Genomic DNA, 22,030 nt, shown 5'->3' with positions numbered 1-22,030 from the left:
GGAACCCCCAGCGCACTTGAGAACAGAGCGCGGCTTCGGGGACGCGTCTTATGCCTTCGACACTTTCAGGACCATCCCGTAGTGGTCGCAAACGTTGTCGATCATTTGGGTGTCGCAGAGGAAAGGGCACCTGGCTACTGACCATTCGGTGGCCCCTGCGCTAAGGGCCCGACTGGCCGTCCGTCTGTGTTGCTCGTTGCGTGGGCTTGTCACGGCAAGGAAAGCACCGCGCACGTGTACCGCACGTGCGAGGTGGCAGGTGTACCAACTTACACGGTCTGCAGCGCGGTAGTCCCAAAACAACAAAACCTCCTGGCGAAGAGGAGCATCGCCTGCTTATAGCTGCGATGTCAAGCTCGAAGGCTTCATTGAGGGAAGTTGATGAATAGTGTAGGCAACTTCTAGAACTATTATTTTTCTTTTTTTTCTTTGCTCGAAAGATGCCTTTTCAACGGAAGCGTCGGTTTCCCTTCTCGTATTGAGAGCGAGCAGGCTTTCTGTTGTCTCGGAACCGTTGCTTCGAAAGCAGCTGTGCACCCACCGGGTTTTCGGTTTTGGTTAACCCGAAAGTGTTTCGAAAGCGGACAAGTTGAGCGGGGCCTCCATGTCGACGCCCTTTCCAACGTACTTGCCGTCCTGCGGCTGGAGTCGGACGTCCCGCACCGAACGGTCATTGCGCACTTGCAGCTATTTTGCACTCATCGTATGCATCCTATACGATACTGTTAAATAACTTGCACCAATCAATCTGAAGAGAAAAGGTGTAAATATGTCTATAACTCACACCCTTACACCCTTTGTTTAGCTGTAAGTGTGCGAGTTAGGGGCACATTTACACGCACATTCACTTTTAAAGGGTGCGTAGTCTGCTTTTGCAGCGATAAGTGCTATGTATAGTAGTGCGTTCTACGAGCCCCTTCTTCGTCGTCTCCCTTGACGCAGCTGGACGAGCCCTCGCGCGAGGTGTTCCGGCGCGGCCACTTCCTGCGCTCGGAGCGCGAGCTGATGGAGTACGAGACGGTGACGCGCAAGGCCTTCGACAAGCTGCAGAACCCGGCGCTCAGCGACCTGCTCGGCTCGGCCGTGTTGGGCCTCGAGGACGAAATATCGCAGGTGCGCGCGGCATGTATATACCTTCCGAGTATCTATGCGTTATATTGCGCCAGCCCGTGTGGTTCGTGAATGGATGAGCGCCGGAAATATCTCGGGCTATATAGTTAGTCTGTAGAATGACAAAATCGCGATGCATTACAGGCAAGACACGGCGACCGTGTAGATACGCATGACACCCAGAGTGCTGTCACAATAAAGACTGCATTGTCGGGTGCAGGTTTTGGGTTATAGTTGGTAGGACGTAGTTAGACTAACGGCGCGATCGGGAAAAAAGAAAGAAACTTGGACACCGTGTTTGACTCGTTCTCTTCTCTTTTGTTCAATTTTTAATACGTTCGCGCTGTTGGTCTAAATAACATGCCGCGATCACAAATAGACGAGCGCTCGCTGCGACTCATGCCTGAAGCGGTCAGTGGGTGCTACTTCTCAATGCCTTTAGGTATATATATAGCTCAGTTGGGTTTATTGGCCTGTTTGCCGGTTCCCAAGTTCGTGTACTACGTAAGGCCTGCGCGATTAATTGAAAAAACGTTCTACGTTGGTTGCCACGCTCATGAGCGACGCGCTGAATCGAACAAATGTCCAATCTATACTGCGCATCCCAAATACCCAAGAAAGAAAATGGGAGAACAGCCTTCTCCGTGGAGCATTGCACGCGTAATGTGGAAGATGTCGGGACGCCTCCTACCGCCGGCAAGTTGTTTTTGATTGCGATGGTAAATATATATAGACCCCGCGAAAGAATTTTCACCGTCGACGTGATATACCGCATATTCTTAGGTAAAGCGGTATGTGTTTACCTTTGCCGTATATGCAGTGCAGATGCTATGCTATTCAACCGCAAAAGTAGCTCAGGATAACAATTCTGAGCAATCAACTTGTTTAGTGAATTATTCCTCAGAATTTCGAGATATTGTAGCCTGCAAACAAACGTCATAGAGCATTACATTCACGGTGCATATCTTTTATCTTCAAATCTTTCACACTATCGAGAAGTTCAAAACAATATATCAGTGCGCACAATCTGAAAGTAATGCAGTTTCACTGGCGACGCTCTGTTACGGGCAGCGTAGTTGCCGCCTATGCCTCGCAAAGTGCCTCGAGCGGCCAGTCGCGCAGTAATTTTACGTATTCGCGGGCTTCTTTCACGCTCGGAAACACACTATCGGGTGCCACGTATTGAGCAACAGAAAACTGTATCGGGAGTTTTTTTCATGTTACTCTACAATTTACTCATTGACACTTGTCATCTAACCATAATATTTGAGAAGTTTAATAATTAGGACTAATTATGTAATTAGGCGGAATGCAAAATATTATCTGAGCATCTCCAAGCGACTGCAAACCACGTTAGCCTGGTTCTGTCCAGCTACATGGCATTTGCATTTTTTTTTTATATTTTCGTGCCTGCTAGTTCAGACACCCTTGTATAGAGGGCGTCTTAAAACTTTTAAGGCCATCAAAAATATTGGGGTGCCCGCGTAGGTCGCGTTTGCATATATTGGTTTCGACATCGCTTGACAGCAACAGCAGTGACTGAATAGCATGCACACATTCACTAAGCATGGCGAGGCAGCACTGAGGGCTCGGGAGCTGCACCAAACTCGTGCCCACGTATAGCTACAACACCGTCCGAGAAGTTCAAACGAAACGCTAAACCTTGCTATATCTGTCAATGCTTCCCCGATCGGGCGAGACTGTCCTTTTTCGGTTACTTTCATTCCCTTTAACTTACCATTTCTACATTTTAAATTAAAACCACAGGTGATTTCTCCTACGCTCTCGTTAGCTTCATTGTCGGTTGCTTTCACGCGGTTGTGCGTAACCAAACATTGAGCGCCTCGGTCCTCCTCCTTCTCGCTCCACTATGCTGTGTCCTTACTGGCCTGTGACGCTGCAAGCCGCCCTTATTGCCTATATTGTTGACGTGTGCAAATGTGACTCAAGGAGAGCGAAAAGGGAGTGGGTTCGTGGTGCATTGCCATATCCGCTCTCTATCTCACAGAAGTACATTCTGACAGACTGTGCAAGGTCTGTAGGCTTATGGCCGTGCACTTCTTGTCGCCGAGTGCTTACAGACTTTGCGCGAGCAATCGGTTCACAAGTTCTGTGGACCACAGCACAGACCAAATAAATTTTATTTTTTTTAATTACTTTTCTCTAAAGGCTGTATATAGAGTTCGTGTAGCCACGTGATAGGCCACAAGCACGTTAATTTGTTCACAAGATGTCAGATGGAAATCGATAAGCTCCTTAAAGCACTTTACGTGACCTGCTAAGTCCCCAAGACACCAGAAATAGCACACTCGGAACTGAACGAATGTTAACGCTTAAGGTCAACGTTTGCCGCTGTTGAATTCACCAGCGCATATTGCACCGTTCCAAGTTTACTTCTTGAATCATCTGTGTGTACATATACAGGAAAGAGAGAGATGTAGAAAATAGTATATTTAAAGGACGGCTACCAGACGCTTCTAGGCACCTTGGAGCCAATTCTGAAGGTGAAGCTTCGCCCCGTCTCGGCGCGGGCTCAGTGCTGCTGGTAGTTTCTAGTTTACGAACTTTTGCAGGCAATGGGGCCGACCGCTCAGACGGAGGAGAAGGTGCGACAATACGTCAAAATATCCGTCGCTGACCTCCCGCGCGGCAGCAAGGTACGTTCCACACACTATTGACTAGCTACAGCTGGCAGAAATAACTAACGTGAGTCGCAGTGTTCGTACTATCTGTCAACGTTCAGAGTAAATAAGTCGTTTCTTTCTATTTCTTTCTTTCTTGTGAAAGCGCGCACCTTTAGCATTTCATTAACGAAGCAGTTTGGTTGACAGCTTGATTGGGGTGTACAGTTAAACGTGATTAAGACGACGGCAGTTTCCAAGACGTTGAGGGGTGACACGTACATTTTTTGTGGTGAACACGGGGAATGCGGGAGATGGAAATTCAAGACGATGAGTCCACTTGTCGAAACGTTAAAAAAAGAAAGGCTCCTGCTTTCACCTTGTTCTCCTTTTGCTCATTGTACATTTTTTTGCGTTACGCGAAAGACGTTTTGCTATCAGCCGTTCCGTTTGCCGAATATTTCCGTAAATAATACGAGTTTAAGCCTGCGGGCGGACTTGCCGGCAGTGCACGCTTTCTGAACTGACGCGCCAGCGCTTCTTGCGCCTCAGTTCCACTGGCTGCACTTCCTGAACCACACCATGGAGAAAGTGCAACCCGTGCACCGCAGCCAAGTGATCGTCGTGCGCAGTATGCCCTTCATCAAGAAGCTCGCCGAAATCCTCGAGGGACGCCAGAGGTAAGGGGTCTGCGTCTCTAGCTATTTTAGATCTACGTGTTCTCTCGTACGCCGAGTCACATGGCTTGGTGATCTGCCCAGGTTCGATCGATCGATCGATCGTTTGATTGATTGATTGATTGATTGATTTTGATTGATTGATTGATTGATTGATTGATTGATTGATTGATTGATTGATTGATTGATTGATTGATTGATTGATTGATTGATTGATTGATTGATTGATTGAAACTGGAATGGTAGAAGACAAAAAAGGTGTGGCCGCGGGCAGCATATAGCTAGCTCGTTTAAGGACAAGTGAATCATTCCAGGGTCATAACGAGAGCAGAAAGCTTGATTGATTGATTGAAACTGGAATGGTAGAAGATAAAAAAGGTGTGGCCGCGGGCAGCATATATAGCTAGCTCGTTTAAGGACAAGTGAATCATCCCAGGGTCATAATGAGAGCAGAAAGCATTATTATGTGAGCAAGAAACGGTGATGAGGAGTGGGAGGCTAGATTATGAAAGGAAGAATTAAGAAAAAAGAATTGATGATGAAGATTGACGCAGATATCATGAAATAAAGGTTCAGCGCAAGCGAAACATTGACACTCCGGTGAACCTTTCTTCCATGCATGTGGTTTGACAGTACAGGCTTTCATGTGCTCGTGCCCTCTGAAAGTGTTCAGAGGTATTTGCGAATCCGCATCTTTGGTGTTCACTTCCACATGAGCAAGTGACCAACGTTTACTGTGTTGTAATATGACGAAAGCGTAGGCGTTTCTGGCTTGGTCGTGTGTAATCGCACGGCCTTCAACTGGCCATGCAGCGACAGAATGGACAGTACAGACAAGAGCAGCACCCTGTGGTGTCGCTGTCATTTGTATTGGTTAATGTGTTTTCACGGGTAAGGCCAGCACGGATGGTAAATAAAGAAAGCGCGAAGTGTGTGAAGTCGATGCAGATCTTTTTTTCCGATCGAAGACCACGTATTACGAATCACGAAGACTACGCAGAAGTCAACTCAACCGGGTTTCTAACTTCGCGTTGCTATCAAGCCCATACCAACTTTCCCGTTCCTGAATCTTCATGCATGCACAAGCTTGCGAGTTTCTGCAAAATTCACATGGCTAATCCATGCCTTCTGATATCTCCGCGCGTCGCTCGGCCTTTATGGCCGTAGTGAATCACGAGCCAAGTATAGCCGAGCCTGCCAAGTTCTGTAACGTACCCCTGTGCTTTGAGTTCAAGCGTCGCAGGGAGGCAGGCGGTGAAGCGCGACGCCAGAGGCTGTGTTCTTCCTTGCGATTGTCTTGTCGGTGTAAGCGTGCTTTGCACGCGACAGTTCGGCAAACCTCGTTTGGCAGCGGGAACGGTCCCCCTCGTCCGCGCAGGCGCACCATCGTGAACTACTTGGGCCTCAAGGCGCTGCTGGTGTTCTCGCCGCTGCTCCCGCCGAACAGCGAGGGCGCGGTGGCTGGTCTCCTGGGCCGGATGCTGACTGGCCGCACACCGGACCAGCTTCCGCGCTGGCGCCTCTGCCTGCGCGCCGCCGAGGACGCGATGCCGTTCGCCTTCCTCGGCATGTACCACGACGTGTTCGTCAGGGAGCACAACGTGCTGCAGCTGCGCGCCTCGCTCAGCAAGATGAAGGACCTGCTGGCCGCCTCGCTCGAGGACGTCGTCTGGCTCAACTCCAAGGACGCGCCCAGGGCGCTGGACAAGGTTCGAGTGCGCGGAAGGCGTTTGTTTTTCGCGGGGCACGGAGTCCATGCGGCAAACTCGCAAAGCTATCCGTCGGTTAAATCTATGGGCCGGTATTCACGAGAATTTCCCTCCGCTAGCTAGAACAGTTCGTAAGAGCAGGTGCCACTCACAGGCGCGATGTTTGACAAATAATATGCGAAGGTTGGCTTGTCAATGGCAAACAAATTTTGGGAACGGAAAGCTTAGCGAATTCGGCCTCTATTCCGTTAGAACCGTGTGTCATCGACCAGCTATATACCTTCGCTCATACTGAGGTCGCTTTCACGATAATGCGCCCTGTCAATGCGGATCCCTGCGTCCGTATCCACACAACTTGTCTCAAGTGCCGTCGCCGATGGTCCATCGTTGCGGTGGTCGTGCTGTTACCACGCCGATCGCTGTCATGGTTGCGGAATGTCTGGCCACGAAGCAAGACACTTACAAAGCTTTGCGTTCGTCATAGGCCGGCCAATAAGCCAGTCAGCGGAGGCCAATATGGACTATCCAATAGCCGCACTCTTGCAGAATATCCCTCTGCCCTCCCCCTCGTCGGCTAATTAATATTTCACTGTCCTGTACGCTGTTTATTACCTGGAGCATAGATTTGTATCAGCTTCTCAATGTTGCACTAGATAGCGTAAGTTGTTTGCCACTAGCAGCTTGTCACTGGCGTTTAGCATGTGCAGGCGAAAGCGGAGTGAACGTACAGCGAACAGACAAGCCGACGTCGTATATCTTTGAAAGGGACATAGCGCAAATGTTTGTTGTATACGAGTGTGACGGCCTGTTTGTATGGGTGTTCCGTGCCCTCGGTTCTCACTTGAACAAATATTGACTTCCCCGCAGTTGAAGCGTCTCGACTTCGTCGAGTTCTTCCCCGCCTGGGTGATGAGTGAGGAGGAGCGAAATGTGTTCTACGAGTCGGCAAGTACTTTTAATCAGAACCTCATACGTGTGTGAATTATGTGTCTCGACCGCTATCAATAGGCGGTAAGGGCATAGTCGTCGGGCTACGTCCACTCGTGAGTGTAAACCAACAACGCTGTGCTTTTTGTGTATGCGTTCTGGTAATTTAGGAAGCTTTTCCTCGCGAGTCTTCTCATCAAAATTATTTTTATTCCTTAATTTAGGCCATAATTTCTTTAAGAACTTTTCGAGAAACTAAGAAAAAAATAAGCCTTAAGTAAAGCAATGTGTTCACAACTCTAACTGCAATGAAAGCAGATTTTGGAATACCGGAACTTGGAAATTTATGGATGTTCAAGAAATGTTCTAAACATTCTCACGTGCGATAAATCAGGGGAACTATAACGTAAGACTATTCCACACTTTTCCGTTCCTCCAATCAGCCCTCCTCAATTGATAAAAAAAATTTTGACTAGCCCTCACTTCGCTTGTCTGTTACACTACGCCAGAAAACCGCGAAAACTGCTAATCTGATATGATGTGTGCAAGTGATAATGCACGATTACATTTTTAACCTTGACGGACGCCGCCGCGATTTTCCACTAGCCACCGAAAGCTAAGAAAGGAGAAGCGGGCCAATCGCCCACGCCGGCACCACCTTCCTCCTCCGTTTATCTATTTTCCCTGCGCCAGCCCGGTCCCACCGAAACCTTCTCCACTTCTGCGTGCTCTTCAGCTCTTGCCAGCCAATTCGGGAAAAACAAACGCCGCGCCGATCAGCGCAACCGGCGTAACGCGTACCAGCTGGCGTTCGAAACGTGCGGGCCCATACCGAAACCCGAATTCGGGCTTCAGGTTTTAATTCGTCCGCTACAGACAATTCGGCGGTTGGGCTGTATTGTAGCTATACTGCAGTCTCTAGGAGCATAGTGGTAATGGAGCTATATGTGCCAGCACCGCGAGCATACGCTATATTCAAAAGCCTCCATACATGCTCTGGCTTAACTGCAGATTTGTACCGCATGCCTAAATCGAATTTTGAAAAACCGCGATGTAAATGGCTAACAGTAAAAATCTTCGCGCTTTCTTCATTACCCCTAAGCTAACATTACAAACGCAGCGACTGGAGCTGTACTGCAGGCGTGTTTGTTACTAAAGCGGTACAGACAAAAGCTGGTGGGATCTTGACGTTGACTCATTCTTCGAGTAAAAAAAAATGTCTGTGGCTTAGCTAAGGTTAAGCCCAGGATGCGAAGCATGCTAGCCTTTATTTTAGTCGTTGAACCACTGTTTATCCTGGTGAACTGGTGTTGCTTGGCTATATTTGGTTCGGCTAGACGAAGAAAATGGCCAGGCTTAGCTTGGTTAAGCCAAGAATGCGTTGCATATTGCGCGAGCTGGAGCCCAGCTTTTCCTCCGGCTGTCGTAACGTCACGTCACGTGGTTGCGCTAAAGGTCAATGGTGGCTGCCCGGCCGCGCCCAAGGGCTGAAATGAGTGATTGCAATATGCAACGCATAAAAATAGAAGCAACTTAATAACAAACATAGCAAACTTAAAAGAGAATAGACCCACATATGAGACGCGCAGCAATGAACAATGGCTCATACCCTCAATGGTAGCTACGCGGCCGCGCGCGGCGCAGCAAGGAAGAGCGTGGTTGTGCGGCTAGTATGCTTCGCATAATATGCGGATCCCACGCACTGTGGGAATCGATGTAAGTGAAGCTTTGTCTGCTGTTTACGTTGATCGACGTCATTTGGCGGGGATATAGATTGACGGCATAGGACAGTCGTGACGGGATGTGAAATGTTACCTTGCCTTCTCCGCCTGTTTGTTGTTCTTGCTCTGCTCGGCGCTTTACGCGAACCTTCGTCTCCTCGACACTATATAAGTGCAGGCTTCGGCGCCATTCCGGGTCGTAGCCTACAAAACTGCCTCCTCTCTCCCTTTATTTCCTCGCTAGCATTTTTCCCACCTCCTCCCTCTACTGTCGTTGCTGTTGCGCTGGCACGGAGACAAGCGCGACAGCTCCTGCAGCACTGCATTTGGGGTGCGAAGGGAGGTCACGCCTAGTTACGGCGTCCAGAGGGCATGGCGCACATGCGAAGCGACGCAAATGTTGACACGAGCTTCTCGGGTCGTCTTTCCTTTTTGCTACACTCCTGTGTTCTACTAACGATATCGTTAAGGGCACCGTGTCGTGGAAAATCCGGTGTCGAGGTCGCGGGCGTCGCTTTGCGCATAATCATTCTGAACCACAACCGCGCAGGCCCTCCACATGACGCATATACCTTGTCTTGCATTCTTTACAAAGTTATTCCTCGGAATTTCGAAAATGGCAGCTCATAAACGAACTTCTTGAAACAAAACTGCAACAGCGCATGTCTTTTGTGTTCTTGTGGCATGGCCACGTCTCAACCACATCCCGACGCGGCCGGCATTTGTGCCGTGCGTCTCAACAATACGTCCCGACGTGGCCAGCGTTAGCGGCATTCAAGACCACAGCAGCAGAAGCAGCGGGAAGTCGAAGAGATAAAGAAAGCTTCGCTTTAAAAATTGACCACCCTTCCACTACTGTGAAGAGGGGTGCAGGCGAAGTACGGGATCCGCTGCTCTTCATTGTCGTAACACCTCGGCCTCGCGATCCCTCACGGCGAGGTCGGCCCGACGACGAAGAGCCCTTTCTCGAGCGAGTTCCCGGCGCCGTTCATCAAATGCTGCATGTTCGGCCGAACGCGCGTCCCGCTTCCGTTGACGTTCCTTCAACGGAGCCTGCTCTTCGGCAGAACGAACCAAACGCCGCCCACCTATCTGACTGCCGGGCCTGAACTGGCTGGAAATGGCAGGCGCCGAGGCGAGTGAACACGCGATCACACTCTTTCCCTCTTCCGAAAGGAGGGGAGACCTGTGATTGGCTCGCGACTTGCGCTGCGCCTACTTCTCCACGCATATGAAACCCTGCTTTAAATAACGCGTACGATGAACTGAAAGTGGCTGAAACGGCTAGCGAGGTGGCCTCGCAACCCGTAGTTCGGCGGTTCAAGTCCGCAGCTAACAAGCAATTTCTATTTTCACGCGGCTTGGGTATCTTTTTTTTTTCGTACGGTAACATCGACGCCGACACAAGTGAGGCAACACAAGCTTTGCCTGCAAACGGATTAGGCTCCAATAAACGCTGTGAATGCGGTTGGACAGCGAAGCTGTAAATGACACCTAGAAAGATTACCCATTGCGACGTGGCTTGAAATTACTAACATAGCGACATTCACATGCACTTTACCGGATAATTGGCCAAGGAGGTTTCAACGGCCTGCCGCTTGGCTTGCGTTGCTACTTCGTGCACCTAGAAAGAGTGGACCAGAGACAAGCGAAATGCACCTCATACACGGCCATCATGCACGGAGCAACTAAGTCCAAATTCGCGTGGAGAATTTTCTGTGTAAATTTAGAACTTGCACCTTCAAAGCATTTGATTGCATTGCACCTTCGACGCTTGGCCACGTTTGCGGCATCACGACATTCATCATCATCCTGCCACGCTTGACGCTTGCGCTGAGTGTCGCTTCAATTTTAGCCTACGATTCGACTACCACCGGGATCGGCCCATGGGAAGAGGTTGTTTTTGCCCACGGACACGACAAAGGCATTGCGGCGGGGTAGTGGTATTCAGCTTCGCTGTAAAATCTGTCAACGTAAGCATTGCTGTCTGCCTTGAAAGCAAACGAAAGTGACCTCCTATAAACGAGCAGAGCGAGTTTGATTGGTCTCTTCAAACAAGGATGTGGGTCACCTCCCCATGCTTGCATCGGCGGTTACGTAAATTGGACGTCAGGAGATTGGAATAAAAACAGATTGCAATAGTTCTGCGGTAATGGGCCCCAAATTTATGCTTCCAGCCACAGGTATACGTGATCTCTCTGTATTAAATACAATGGTTTCATTATTTTCTTTATTAAGTAGGAACCGTTGGCAAATGAGATTCTTTTCCACGTTTCTAGTGTGCTTGAATAGGAAGGTCGTATTCGACCTAAGACTAAATGATGTGCGCAGGCATATTCACCACAATTTTACTTGTAACGTCGTCTCGGTTCGTATAGCATACGCAGCTGTGTGAGCTAGAGAGCGCATAAGTCACCTCTCTATTTTGTATGGCACTGGTTGCGTCCAGATATGTACGAATCGACCATTATACGAATACATGTGTCAATGCTTTAATATAGCCGAGCGAAAATTATGAGCTGGCGACTTATACCCTAGTTACACGGGCATGCTAACCACAGTTAAGACGCACCTCATTTCTGACTATCCGAAGTTAAAGAGAAACATTAATTGAGCTGCATGAGCAAATGACCCCTTCTACCATTTCAAAACAGTCATTGTTAACGTGAGCGCATGCAGCCTTCATAAGCCAGAAAAGACGCAAGAGTGGAAATTGGTTGGAAACGCCGCCTTGAAGTTCCCGCGCCCTCTCACTGTGACGTCATCCATTTTGACAGCGTCTGCTTAGGGTTAGTGAAGTTTTCTTACCGGTAAATATTGACTGCGTCATATTAAAAAAGAAACCCAAAAGACAGACCCTATCAATCTTTAAACAAAATTTACTTAGCCTCAAACACCGATATATACGCGGGGGGAAAAAATGCTTCGAAATTCTCGAAGTCACACACACGTAGCGCTTCGGAGCTTAGTTAAAACGATGGAACGTTGATTTTTAACTTGTTTTTCCAATAATTAACACGTTATACCGAGAAATTAAAGAAATAAAAGTGCCTGCTGGGATTTATCGCTCACGGCCAACGCCGCCGACACCGACACCGGCTTTTCTGCGACACGAGCTCCTTAACGCTGTCGTGTTAAAATGAGTCCGAAGCGTATTTAGTGCATTGCTTCAGCGTTCCTTGACCAGTGTACGTATTTGTTGTCTGCACGCGAGCAGGTTCGCGACGTGCCCGTGGGCAACTTGCTGCGCAGCCTGATGAGCGCCAAGTCCGCGCACGTCGACCAGCGCTTCAGGCGCCTGCTCTTCAATCCAAAGCAGGCCGCGTGAGTGTCCTTGGAACGAATGCGCTGACAGACGCCGTTAGCTGACTCTATAACCACCATATTTCACCTACATAGCAAAGCTTTCCATTACTGCAACGTTTATAGGAGATCGAATGGCAACCATGGAATGAGCAACGCCACTTTCTTGCTGCTGTGGTGGTGGCCACCGCGGTTGTGTTGTCGTTTCCTCGATGACTCGTGCGCGACAGCGACATCCAGCCTTTGGGACAGTTGTCGTGACACACTGTTCAAAGACAGAGGTACAATGAGCAAGAAGAAAAAAAAATGTTATCAACGCAAAAAGAAAGTAGCGAGAAGCTATATACATTGATTACAGCACGCCGGGCAAACCTGTGCAGCTATAGCCTGAACTCGACCCAGATGCCGTGAGAACTTTAGCGTCGACACGGCGCTGGCGGAAACTGTGCAAATGCGTTGCGAGCTTGGGTGAAATCGCTGTGCTTAATCTGTCGTAACATGGCTGTTACAACGCAAACGTTCCGAGCGCATTCTTTTCAGTTTTCTCTTTTGATCAGTTGCCCAAGCGGCGCTCCGCTTACGCTATCAACAGTATCGGCAGGTTGTCGGTGAAAGGTTGATAAGAAACGATGATAATCTAGCAAGAGTAATCGTTACGTTGTGCGGGTCGCGACAGCAGAGTAGCTCTGCGGTTCAGCCGACATCATTTCTTGCCTCTCTTTCTTTCCAGATGGTTCGGGTCGGTGTTCGATGTCCACGTGACCTATGACCCGCAGAACAACACGCTTTGTAAGTACAATGGAGGTAGAGGCGCGTAGGCGCCGAGCCGAGGCAAAACTAAAGAGTAGAAAAAGGAAGGGGGACGAACGAGCGTCCTCCGGGAACGCCTCATGTTTGCGTAACGCTTGCTCGGAGAAAAACGTCAATTCGCATGTACTACTATGCGAATAATTACTCGTTCACAAGGCTCCTGTTGTTACCTGCAGACATCCCGATGGCCATGTTCGCCGAACCGATGGGCTTTGACAATGCCGAGACGTAAGACAAGAATCACCGCCGTTTTTTTCTGTTTCTTTCCCGCAATGCTGCATTTCGCGATCTTTATTGGTGATCGTGGAACTCGTCACTATTCACGCGCGAGTAAAAAAAAATATTTCGCGAGTTAACCTTGACGTTAAAACTTGTTCCGCACTCAAAGTCTTTACGAATACACTCTCCACTGAAGCATCGCCTACACAGACGGAAGGGACAAGCACGCCAAAGTTCATACTTTTCTATTATTATTTCTAAGCAGCACCTTGCGCAACATGCTTGTAGCACAACAGTGCTTACGAGGTGCGATTCATCTTTGAGTCATGCGAGGCCCGAATGCGGGGCAAATCTTTGTCCAGACAGACAGGTTCAAGCTGGGACCCGGGACGTTTTCGTGGAATTCGGCACGCTCTCACAGGTCGCCGTTAGCAATATGTCGCGGTTAGCGATCCTAGCTACGACCAGTGCTAAAGCTTTTTCTTGTTCCCACTGCCAACAAACACTTGCTACTGCTTGATCCATCGTACATTCCTGACAAGCTGTGTGTGCTTGTCACTACAACTGGAAGGGAGCACGCGTTTGCGACAAGCCCGCACGAGCATCCTGCAGCCGTGCGTTGGGGGTGTATACCGTGCAGGCCCCTGTACATCCCGCGCGTACTGGCCGGCCTGGCCCAGCAACTGATGTCGGCAGTGACGGGCCTGGGCTCGCTCTTCGACGTCCAGAGCGGCGCCGTGCACGATTGGTGGGGCTCCGAGACTCGCGACTCCTACGCCAACTTCAGCCTCTGCCTGGCGCAGCAGTACAACGCCTCGCTCAGCGGACTCTTCGTCAGCTCCGTGAGTTGCTGCGGCACCGCCGACTGTCGCTGCATGTCTTCGGGCGCAGGCTGAAAATTGCGCGTCGATTTATTTGGCCGTTCACATTCGCGATTATGTTCTAGCTGCCACGGTCACCCGGCGCCTGTTCGTATGAAGCGCTCCGCCGCACGCAATTCTTCGTGAATGAGGGCGCCAGTGTTGAATCAATCTGCTTGAGCAGAAGGCATCTTATGCCGACATACGAGGCACATGTTAACGAAGCCAGGGCCCGTATTCAGGAAGCATTTAGTACGCTAAAATGGTTCGCGAGTACAGCCACCGGTCCATCGTTAGAGGGAAATAATTACAGAAAGCGGACGGCGCATCATAACACGATTTTGGGGAAACAAAAATTTGTGAATTGAGCCCCGCTTATAGTGTTTCTTAGAACGGGAGCCTACACCGCTGGGAACACAGCGGATGCATGTTATTGGCGAAGGCTTTTGGCTAGTGACAAGCAAGTATCTTACGAACGAAAAGCTTCGCGAATGCCGCCCCCGAATGTGTGGCACTGCCCGGCGAAAACTGACAACAGTGTCTGTGTGTGTGTGTGTGTGTGTGAAACTCCTGCGCAGCAATACAGCACGCTGACCGCGGAGTCCAACGTGCGCGACAACGCCGCCGTGGCCTTCCTGAGCAATGTGAGTAGGCCGCAGCTCAGTGCGGCACGAGGGAAAGGGAGACGGGGTGCGCATGCGCGGGGAGCGCGGTGCTACTTTTCTAAAGAACCTCGCTCGCACGTCTCCGGCCCCGGCCAGATGTACACCAGGCACCTCAAGGAGCGCGGCATCAAGGGGAACTTCGTGCTCGCCAACCTGCCCAACGTCACTGCGCAGCAGCTGTTCTACACTTCGTACGCCATGGTGAGGACGACTTTCAGGAGAGAGAGAGAGAGAGAAAAACTTTATTGATTCTATCAAGGGGTTTAGCGGTGAGCCGTCTTGCGCTTGCTGCCTGGCTCTTCAGCACGGGTGTGCCCCCATTCCAGGGCTCCACTGAGCCTGGCCACTTCGCACGCGTGCTGCGCCATTGCCCTTTGGGCGGTGAGCTCGCTGCTGGTGAGCAGGCACTCCCATTGCTCCGCACTCGGGTTTTTATGTTTGTGAAATGTGTAGTTATGCTTACATTCCCATGTTATGTGGTAAAGAGTTGGTATTTCTCCGCACCATGGAACGCAGGGCAGCCCTAGATAGGGCCGTCGTATATGTTGACAAACCACAGCACAGGTACTGCTTGAAGCAGTCGACTACACCAGCGATTCTGGTGAGCGCTGCTGTAGATTTACTCAGTACCCCAACTGCTGCTGTTGCAGCAGACTGGGCAAATTGTACGTAATATAAGACTACGCATTGGCGGGCCTTCTTGAAAAGCACGCAGTTACAGACGGGCGAGGGTAAGACGACGGATAACGCAAACTTGTCATTGATTTTGTTGAAAGAAAACGAAACGGTCACAAATGCAGTCTGGCAGCTCCTCTTAGATTTTGATAAATATTGAACACAACAGTAAAGTAAAGCGACGAACGATGTAGTCGCTAACACGCGCGACAGGTGCTGCGAAGAGAAGAAGAAAGCAATTCTTTATTATACATACACGTTTTATACACACATAATCCGTGGATCATCAGCTAGTGGCTAGTCACGGATCCATGCAAAAAAATGAACTTAGGCAACAGGTGACATGTATAAGGCCTTATACATGCGTCGACCACAGTAAGCGAGAGAAACAAATATGCTGACAATCACAGTACAATTCTGCACACTTCTTTGGTAAGTCAGCAACACAAATAACAGTGCATTACATAAACCATGAAAGCTGACTACGGACATTTATACAAGCACAATCACAAATTCACTGTGACATTGATGGCTGGCTGACGCGCGTGTCTCCAAGCTTTATTATATGAAACGCCTCGGTGATTTGGCGATTTACTCACTCCTTCTCTGAAAAGAATTTTCATGTCTTCGGGTTAAGCATCTGCATCCTCGGCAGCACTCACTTAAGTGCGAAATAGATGGAATAAGCACGAGCAGTTACTACGAACTGCGCCCTATTCACAACGAACATGTGCTGCAGCGCGTGGCATCGCGTTCACCGTTGTTCTGTGAATTTTTCTGCAATTTTTTTTTCTTCTTTCACCTTGTATTCCCTTTACTCCTTTACCCAGCACAGGGTAGTCAGCTGGTACTTACACTGGCTAGCCTCCCTATCTTTCCTTCCCTTTTGTCTCTTTCTCGTGAGCGTAAGTATACTTGCGAATACTGTCTTCTTTTTATTTTTCAAATGTTCTCTGCAGGGTTTCTGCGAGAATTCCAACGAAGGCTACGCGCAGCGCCATGTGAAGACCTCAACCGTGGCACTCTCAAATCACCGGTAATCACACATCACCGATGTCTGCGCATTTGCTACACGTTCCTTGAATAATGAAGCCATGTGCGAACGAAGCTTCCAGCTAAACTCGTAAATATTTCGCGCTCTAATTTCGCACCGGGGCAGCATTCAACGGTAAATTTTGTTCTGTACTACTCTTTGGCGTGGCACTTCCCTCTTCCCTAAAGCATAAACAAAAAGTAGGCGCCGTCCGGGTCGATACCAGACAAATACTGTGGATTTTCCCAACAACAGAGCGCTGGCGTCATCTGCAACTGCTACGGCGAAACGCGGCGGGCATCGTCTTTCTCTGTAAATGACAGACGGTGGGTTCATTGTTTCATTGCGATAACGATTACGTGGGCATTCTAGGCGTATCTCCGCCGTCATCGTCGCAGTCGTCGTCAGGTTGCGTATGAATAGCAAGTGCGATAAGATGGCGGCCGCGCGCCGTACGTTGTAGGTGTGAGGGAAAGCACGAGAGCGTGAGCCGAGAAGGATGGTGGCTTGGTCAATGCCACCTAGATATCGCAGGGCCGGTTTACTCCGATCCACGACGTCACGAAACATGGCCCTAAATTTCCAAGGACAAGGCTGGCGTGACGAAAGCGGTGACGTCAAAATCACTGTTGCCTACTCGGGATCATCCCCATTACATTCTATGGCAGCCGGGCTAGGTAACATGACGTCATGGATCGGAGTGAAAAGGCCTTGTGCTATCTAGGTGGTGTTGGCTTGGTGCGGCGGCGGCTTCTCGTGCGCGCAAGGATGGAAAGCGTGGAGGGTGCGCGCGCTCAGCATGGGGAGGGAGGGGGAGAGTAGCACGCGTCTCCGCTTCTACTCCTGCCGCAGCTGACCGCGGCCGCGCGCGTCGTGGAGGTGATCTGCGCTGGGTTCGAAGGCTAGCCGAGCCGAAATAGCTGATCGCTTCGTGCGCGCGCTGTTCTCTCGCGCCTAGATCACGTTGAAGCGACAGGCAGCACGAAGGGAAACTAGCTTACGGCTGCTGCCACTATTCATCACGCCAGCGTATGTGAGTTGTGTTCATTGAGTGAGTTGTGTTTATGTTTGCCTGTGCGCGCGTGGCACTGTGCTTAATAATTTAGTTAGTAAGTGAAAGTTTACAGCTGTTTATACAGGAGATAAAAGTAATAATCTTACTGCGTATGGCTGTCTACAAATTTGTTATCGCAATCAATGCTTCGCCTTTTGGGCGACACTGACGAAGTTTTTTTTTTCTTTTTTAATAAGATTGCTTTTGAGGCTCGGCATCGCTGCAGACATGCACACGTGTGATTTCTCCTGACCGAAGCTGTTAGGTGCTGAACCCAAAAATGACTAAGTGAAATTCGTAGCTGTGAGACAGCATAGCCTTAGCGTAACATTGACAGAAACATAAGGACGATGACCGCGCGGTGCATTGTCCTTACACTTTCTTCGATGTTGCGCTGAAGCAGTCATGTCGCATGACTCACCCGAATACTTGTACTGTATATACTAACCGAAATTCACCATGAAATTCCCCTTCTTCGCGAAATTTGAGCGTGACCGCACCCGCAGTTTGTCAGAAAAAAATGATTTTATACCCAGTTTTATTACTTGAATATCACATCGTACTACACTGCGCGCGAGTTTGCAAACCATTGGACTGCGCATACCAGTAGGAACCCGTTGAGGTGTTCCAGGCACAGAGGATTAGAGGCACTGGTTCTGCGCTCACTGTAAATAACGTCATATAGAATAGCATACCAGTCGTAAAATTGGCTTCGTAAGCGGCAACGATGACGTAATTGCCCGGAAGCGAGCACGTTGAAGACGTTCACACTGTTCTATTGCAGAGTGAACATCCCATTGGCGAACAGCGATGGCTTTGGCGACGCCTTCCGGTGCCTTCGGGGAACGCCGATGAACCCGCACGTCAAGTGCAAGTTCTGGAGGTTCCAGTAAAAAAAGAAAAATGCACGCAGTCGTGTTTCATTGCCCAGTAGAACTATAGTGATATGAATCGTGTAATTTGTAAGTAAGCGTACGAATGGCCTCGTCCGAGTTGAGCTGCTCTGCGCAGGTTACTGCAAAACAAGACACTCGACGGTAGATGCAGCAAGACACGGCCTCGTGAATTATCGGTGCGAAGAAGCCACTGCAAACGCCGCTAACCTGCACATCTCCCGAGTGGATGGCGCAGGGCGGTTCTTGTTCAAAGATATGGCGATATATTGAAGACAGCCACCAATACCAATCATTTAAAAAGTACGGACAAAAGAACCCCTCTCGGATCCGCGGAAGTAGCGAGGAACCAAGACCTCGAGGAGCACAATGCACGAGACTGACGTAGTGGCCGCGTCGCGGTAAAAGCTATAGTCCTCCCTGCGTGGAGGGAGCCTAACCGACTCTGCAGGCAGTTTCACTAAAGTTGGTCTCCCCCTCTCTCTCTCTCTCTCTCTCTCTCTCTCTCTCTCTCTCTCTCTCTCTCCGGTACTCACGGAAAAAGTAAAGCTATAAGTTGTCCTCATGGGTAGGTGCCAACCATTTGTGATGTCAGACGTATTAGAGAAAGCGACTGGTGAATAACAAATGACATGAAATGTAAAGCCTTTGTGCCCGTCTTTATTGCGCTATGATGGCTTCCTCAAATAATTGCTAATAATAATTCCGATAATTGCTAAATTTACTAACTACAAAGCGAAAGAATCGGTACTTTCATCACGCGCGCAGTTAAGACCTAACAACATTGCAGTTAATGAGGACTTTTCACCCGCAACTCGACTAGCTCGTAAAAAACTAATTGAGTTTGCGAAATCACAACCAGACTCGCCACAGTTTAAACTCAGCCACAAGAAACTGCTACTAAACAACAAATGCTACATGTACCACTCTAACTCGAATAGTATTCAGGAAATGCCAAGACGCAACGTCGGCCTAAACCATGTTTCAGCTGCCTCGCAACACGTTCCTACCTAGGGACACGTGAGGGGCAGTGGGCATGCGCAAAATAATCAAGTCAGCATCCTTTATACTAACATCAGAAGTGTTCTGAAAAACCGTGACTCATTATCATCCGCAATTGGCACGTGTTCAGCCCATATAATAGCTTTAACTGAAACATGGCTCTCAAATGACATTCAAGACTCAGAACTGTTTCATGATAGCAAACAATTCACGATATACCGCTGTGACCGAACAGAGCGCCGTGGTGGCGGCGTACTTCTTGCCCTTTCGAAACGCATCCCATCGTCACCCATTCACATCAGCACCAATCTAGAATCAGTGTGGGCTACAGCAACTCTGAACCATCAAAAGGTAATTTTAGGCGTTTGCTATCGTCCACCTTCCTCGTCACCCGCATTTACCAACGAATTGCATGATATCATTAGTACCATTACGACAAAGTTTCCTTCTGCACCTCTTTTCTTATTTGGTGACTTTAATTTTCCTAATATAGTTTGGAACAGTGATATACCTAACTTATTATCTTCTTCTTCTGATTCAAAAGATTTCTTGGGTATTTGTACTACATTTTCATTAACTCAATTAGTCACACAAGCGACGAGATTAACATCCACTTCCGCAAACATTCTCGATTTGATCCTAACCAATCGTCCCGATTATGCCTCTACCATCCATTACTTACCGGGTATCAGTGACCACTTATTGCTAAATATTCATTTTAATACTGCGTTTGTGAAACTTCCGAAGACTAAAAAAATAATTAGAGACTACAAGAGAGCTAACTTCGAAGCAATAAATAATGAACTCAGTCTATTTCTTAACATATTCATGAGTGATTTTGAAAATCGTAGTGTGCAGTCAAACTGGAACATGTTTTCGGCAGAGGTAAATCGCTTAATCAATAAACACATCCCAACCCGTACTATAACATGCAACCCGCGCGCGCCTTGGTACAATAATCATTTAAAACGACTATCCAACAAAAAAAGACGACTGTATCGTTCCGCGACGCAATCACCTACTGACTCACGTTGGAAAGCCTACACATTAGCATCTAACACCTATGTAGCCGCACTCAAATGCGCTAAAGAAACATTCTTATCAACCACATTACCATCTATGCTGATAACTAACGTAAAAAAATTTTGGCGTGTCATACATCCACCTTCCGATGATTCTATCACTCTTAACACTTGCTCTGGTAACCCTGTTCCGAAAAACCTATGCGCAACTCTCCTGAATAATAACTTTGTTAAAAATTTCTCGTGCACAGTTGACATTGAACTACCTATCTTGAATGACTATAACTTCTTAACTATGCCTCCAGTGACTGTTGAAGTTCCCGGAGTTATTCGACTAATAGACTCATTGAAGATGGATTCGTCACCCGGCTTTGATAACATCAGTGCTAAATTTCTGAAAAACACCTGCACTTATAGTTCCATTATACTAACCAAAATATTTCAACAATCACTCAACACATCTACTGTTCCATCAGAATGGAAAATAGGAAAAATAATTCCTTTGCACAAATCTGGCAGCAAAACATCACCTACAAATTATCGCCCGATATCATTAACCAGTACCTGCTGCAAACTGCTAGAACACGTTATTTTTACTAAAATTGCGGATTTTCTTGAATCTAATTCATTTTTTTCGTCATCACAACATGGTTTTCGAAAATCATTCTCATGTGAATCACAATTATTAACATTTACTCACAAACTACACCAAATACTTGACTGTTCTTCTCTTGCCGATTGCATCTTTTTAGATTTTTCGAAAGCCTTCGACAAAGTGTGTCATAAACTTTTACTTTATAAACTAAGCAAATTAAACCTCGATCATAACGTTCTCACATGGATTGAGTCATTTCTCGCTAACCGTTCTCAGTTCGTAACAGCTAATGGCCATGACTCACCTCATAGCGACGTTCAGTCCGGTGTGCCCCAAGGTTCCGTCCTGGGACCTTTATTATTCCTTATCTACATTAATGACTTACCTTCAGCAATAACCTCTGACATACATTTATTTGCAGATGACTGTGTAATCCTTAGAGAAATAACTAACGAACACGACATCTCCCTGCTTCAGGCCGATCTCAATAACGTCAGCAAATGGTGCCGATTGTGGCGAATGGAACTCAACATTAACAAATGCAAATTTCTGAGAGTATCCAGATCTAACGATAATCTGTCTGTGTACTACTTGAATAATGTTGCTTTAGAATCTACTAACTCATATAAGTATTTAGGCCTACATATAACATCTAAATTAACATGGAATCATCACGTCGAATACATAATTAATCAAGCTAACCGCTTGATGGGATACTTACGCCGTAACTTTTCTCATGCTCCCACTCCTTTAAAATTACTACTTTATAAAACCCTGTTACGGCCAAAATTAGAGTACGCTGCAGCTATATGGGACCCTTACCACGAAAACCTAATACATTCCCTTGAACTCATCCAAAACAACGCCACTCGTTTTATTCTATGGAATTACTACCGTGGTGCGAGTGTTTCTTCAATGAAATCGAATCTGGGTCTTCAACCACTAGCAACACGTCGAAAAATTTCCCGCCTTTCATTTTTTCATAAGCTGTATCACCACCCTACACTTCACCCAAAATTCATATCGCTACCATACTACTTATCTCACCGTACAGATCATCATCATAAAGTTAGAATTGGTACATGTAACACGACACACTTTTTACACTCATTTTTGCCACGTACGTCGAAAGAT

At 48.1% G+C, this 22,030-nt stretch overlaps 1 protein-coding gene across 2 annotated transcripts in view; it reads left to right on the top strand.

The window, feature by feature from the left end:
• The window catches only part of LOC135910630 (neprilysin-1-like), a 34,565-nt gene extending 16,277 nt beyond the window's left edge, over positions 1 to 18,288 (top strand). Inside the window, exons 10-22 of one of the 2 annotated variants that reach the window (XM_065442640.2) lie at positions 943 to 1,113; positions 3,684 to 3,767; positions 4,284 to 4,411; positions 5,787 to 6,117; positions 6,985 to 7,062; positions 11,983 to 12,089; positions 12,799 to 12,857; positions 13,055 to 13,106; positions 13,738 to 13,939; positions 14,536 to 14,601; positions 14,719 to 14,823; positions 16,257 to 16,333; positions 18,169 to 18,288. In XM_065442640.2, coding sequence (XP_065298712.1) covers positions 943 to 1,113; positions 3,684 to 3,767; positions 4,284 to 4,411; positions 5,787 to 6,117; positions 6,985 to 7,062; positions 11,983 to 12,089; positions 12,799 to 12,857; positions 13,055 to 13,106; positions 13,738 to 13,939; positions 14,536 to 14,601; positions 14,719 to 14,823; positions 16,257 to 16,333; positions 18,169 to 18,277 — 1,569 coding nt within the window. In that variant the 3' untranslated portion in view covers positions 18,278 to 18,288. Of the gene's footprint in view, positions 1 to 942; positions 1,114 to 3,683; positions 3,768 to 4,283; positions 4,412 to 5,786; positions 6,118 to 6,984; positions 7,063 to 11,982; positions 12,090 to 12,798; positions 12,858 to 13,054; positions 13,107 to 13,737; positions 13,940 to 14,535; positions 14,602 to 14,686; positions 14,824 to 16,256; positions 16,334 to 18,168 lie in introns of both variants that reach the window. The other variant, XM_065442641.2, reaches the window with a different exon arrangement.
• Positions 18,289 to 22,030: the final 3,742 nt, after the last annotated feature.

Source organism: Dermacentor albipictus, chromosome 2 (genome assembly GCF_038994185.2).
Source record: "Dermacentor albipictus isolate Rhodes 1998 colony chromosome 2, USDA_Dalb.pri_finalv2, whole genome shotgun sequence".
Lineage (NCBI taxonomy): Eukaryota > Metazoa > Arthropoda > Arachnida > Ixodida > Ixodidae > Dermacentor > Dermacentor albipictus.
The sequence above is the reverse complement of the archived record's forward strand: the minus strand, read 5'-3'. Positions and strand labels throughout refer to the sequence as shown.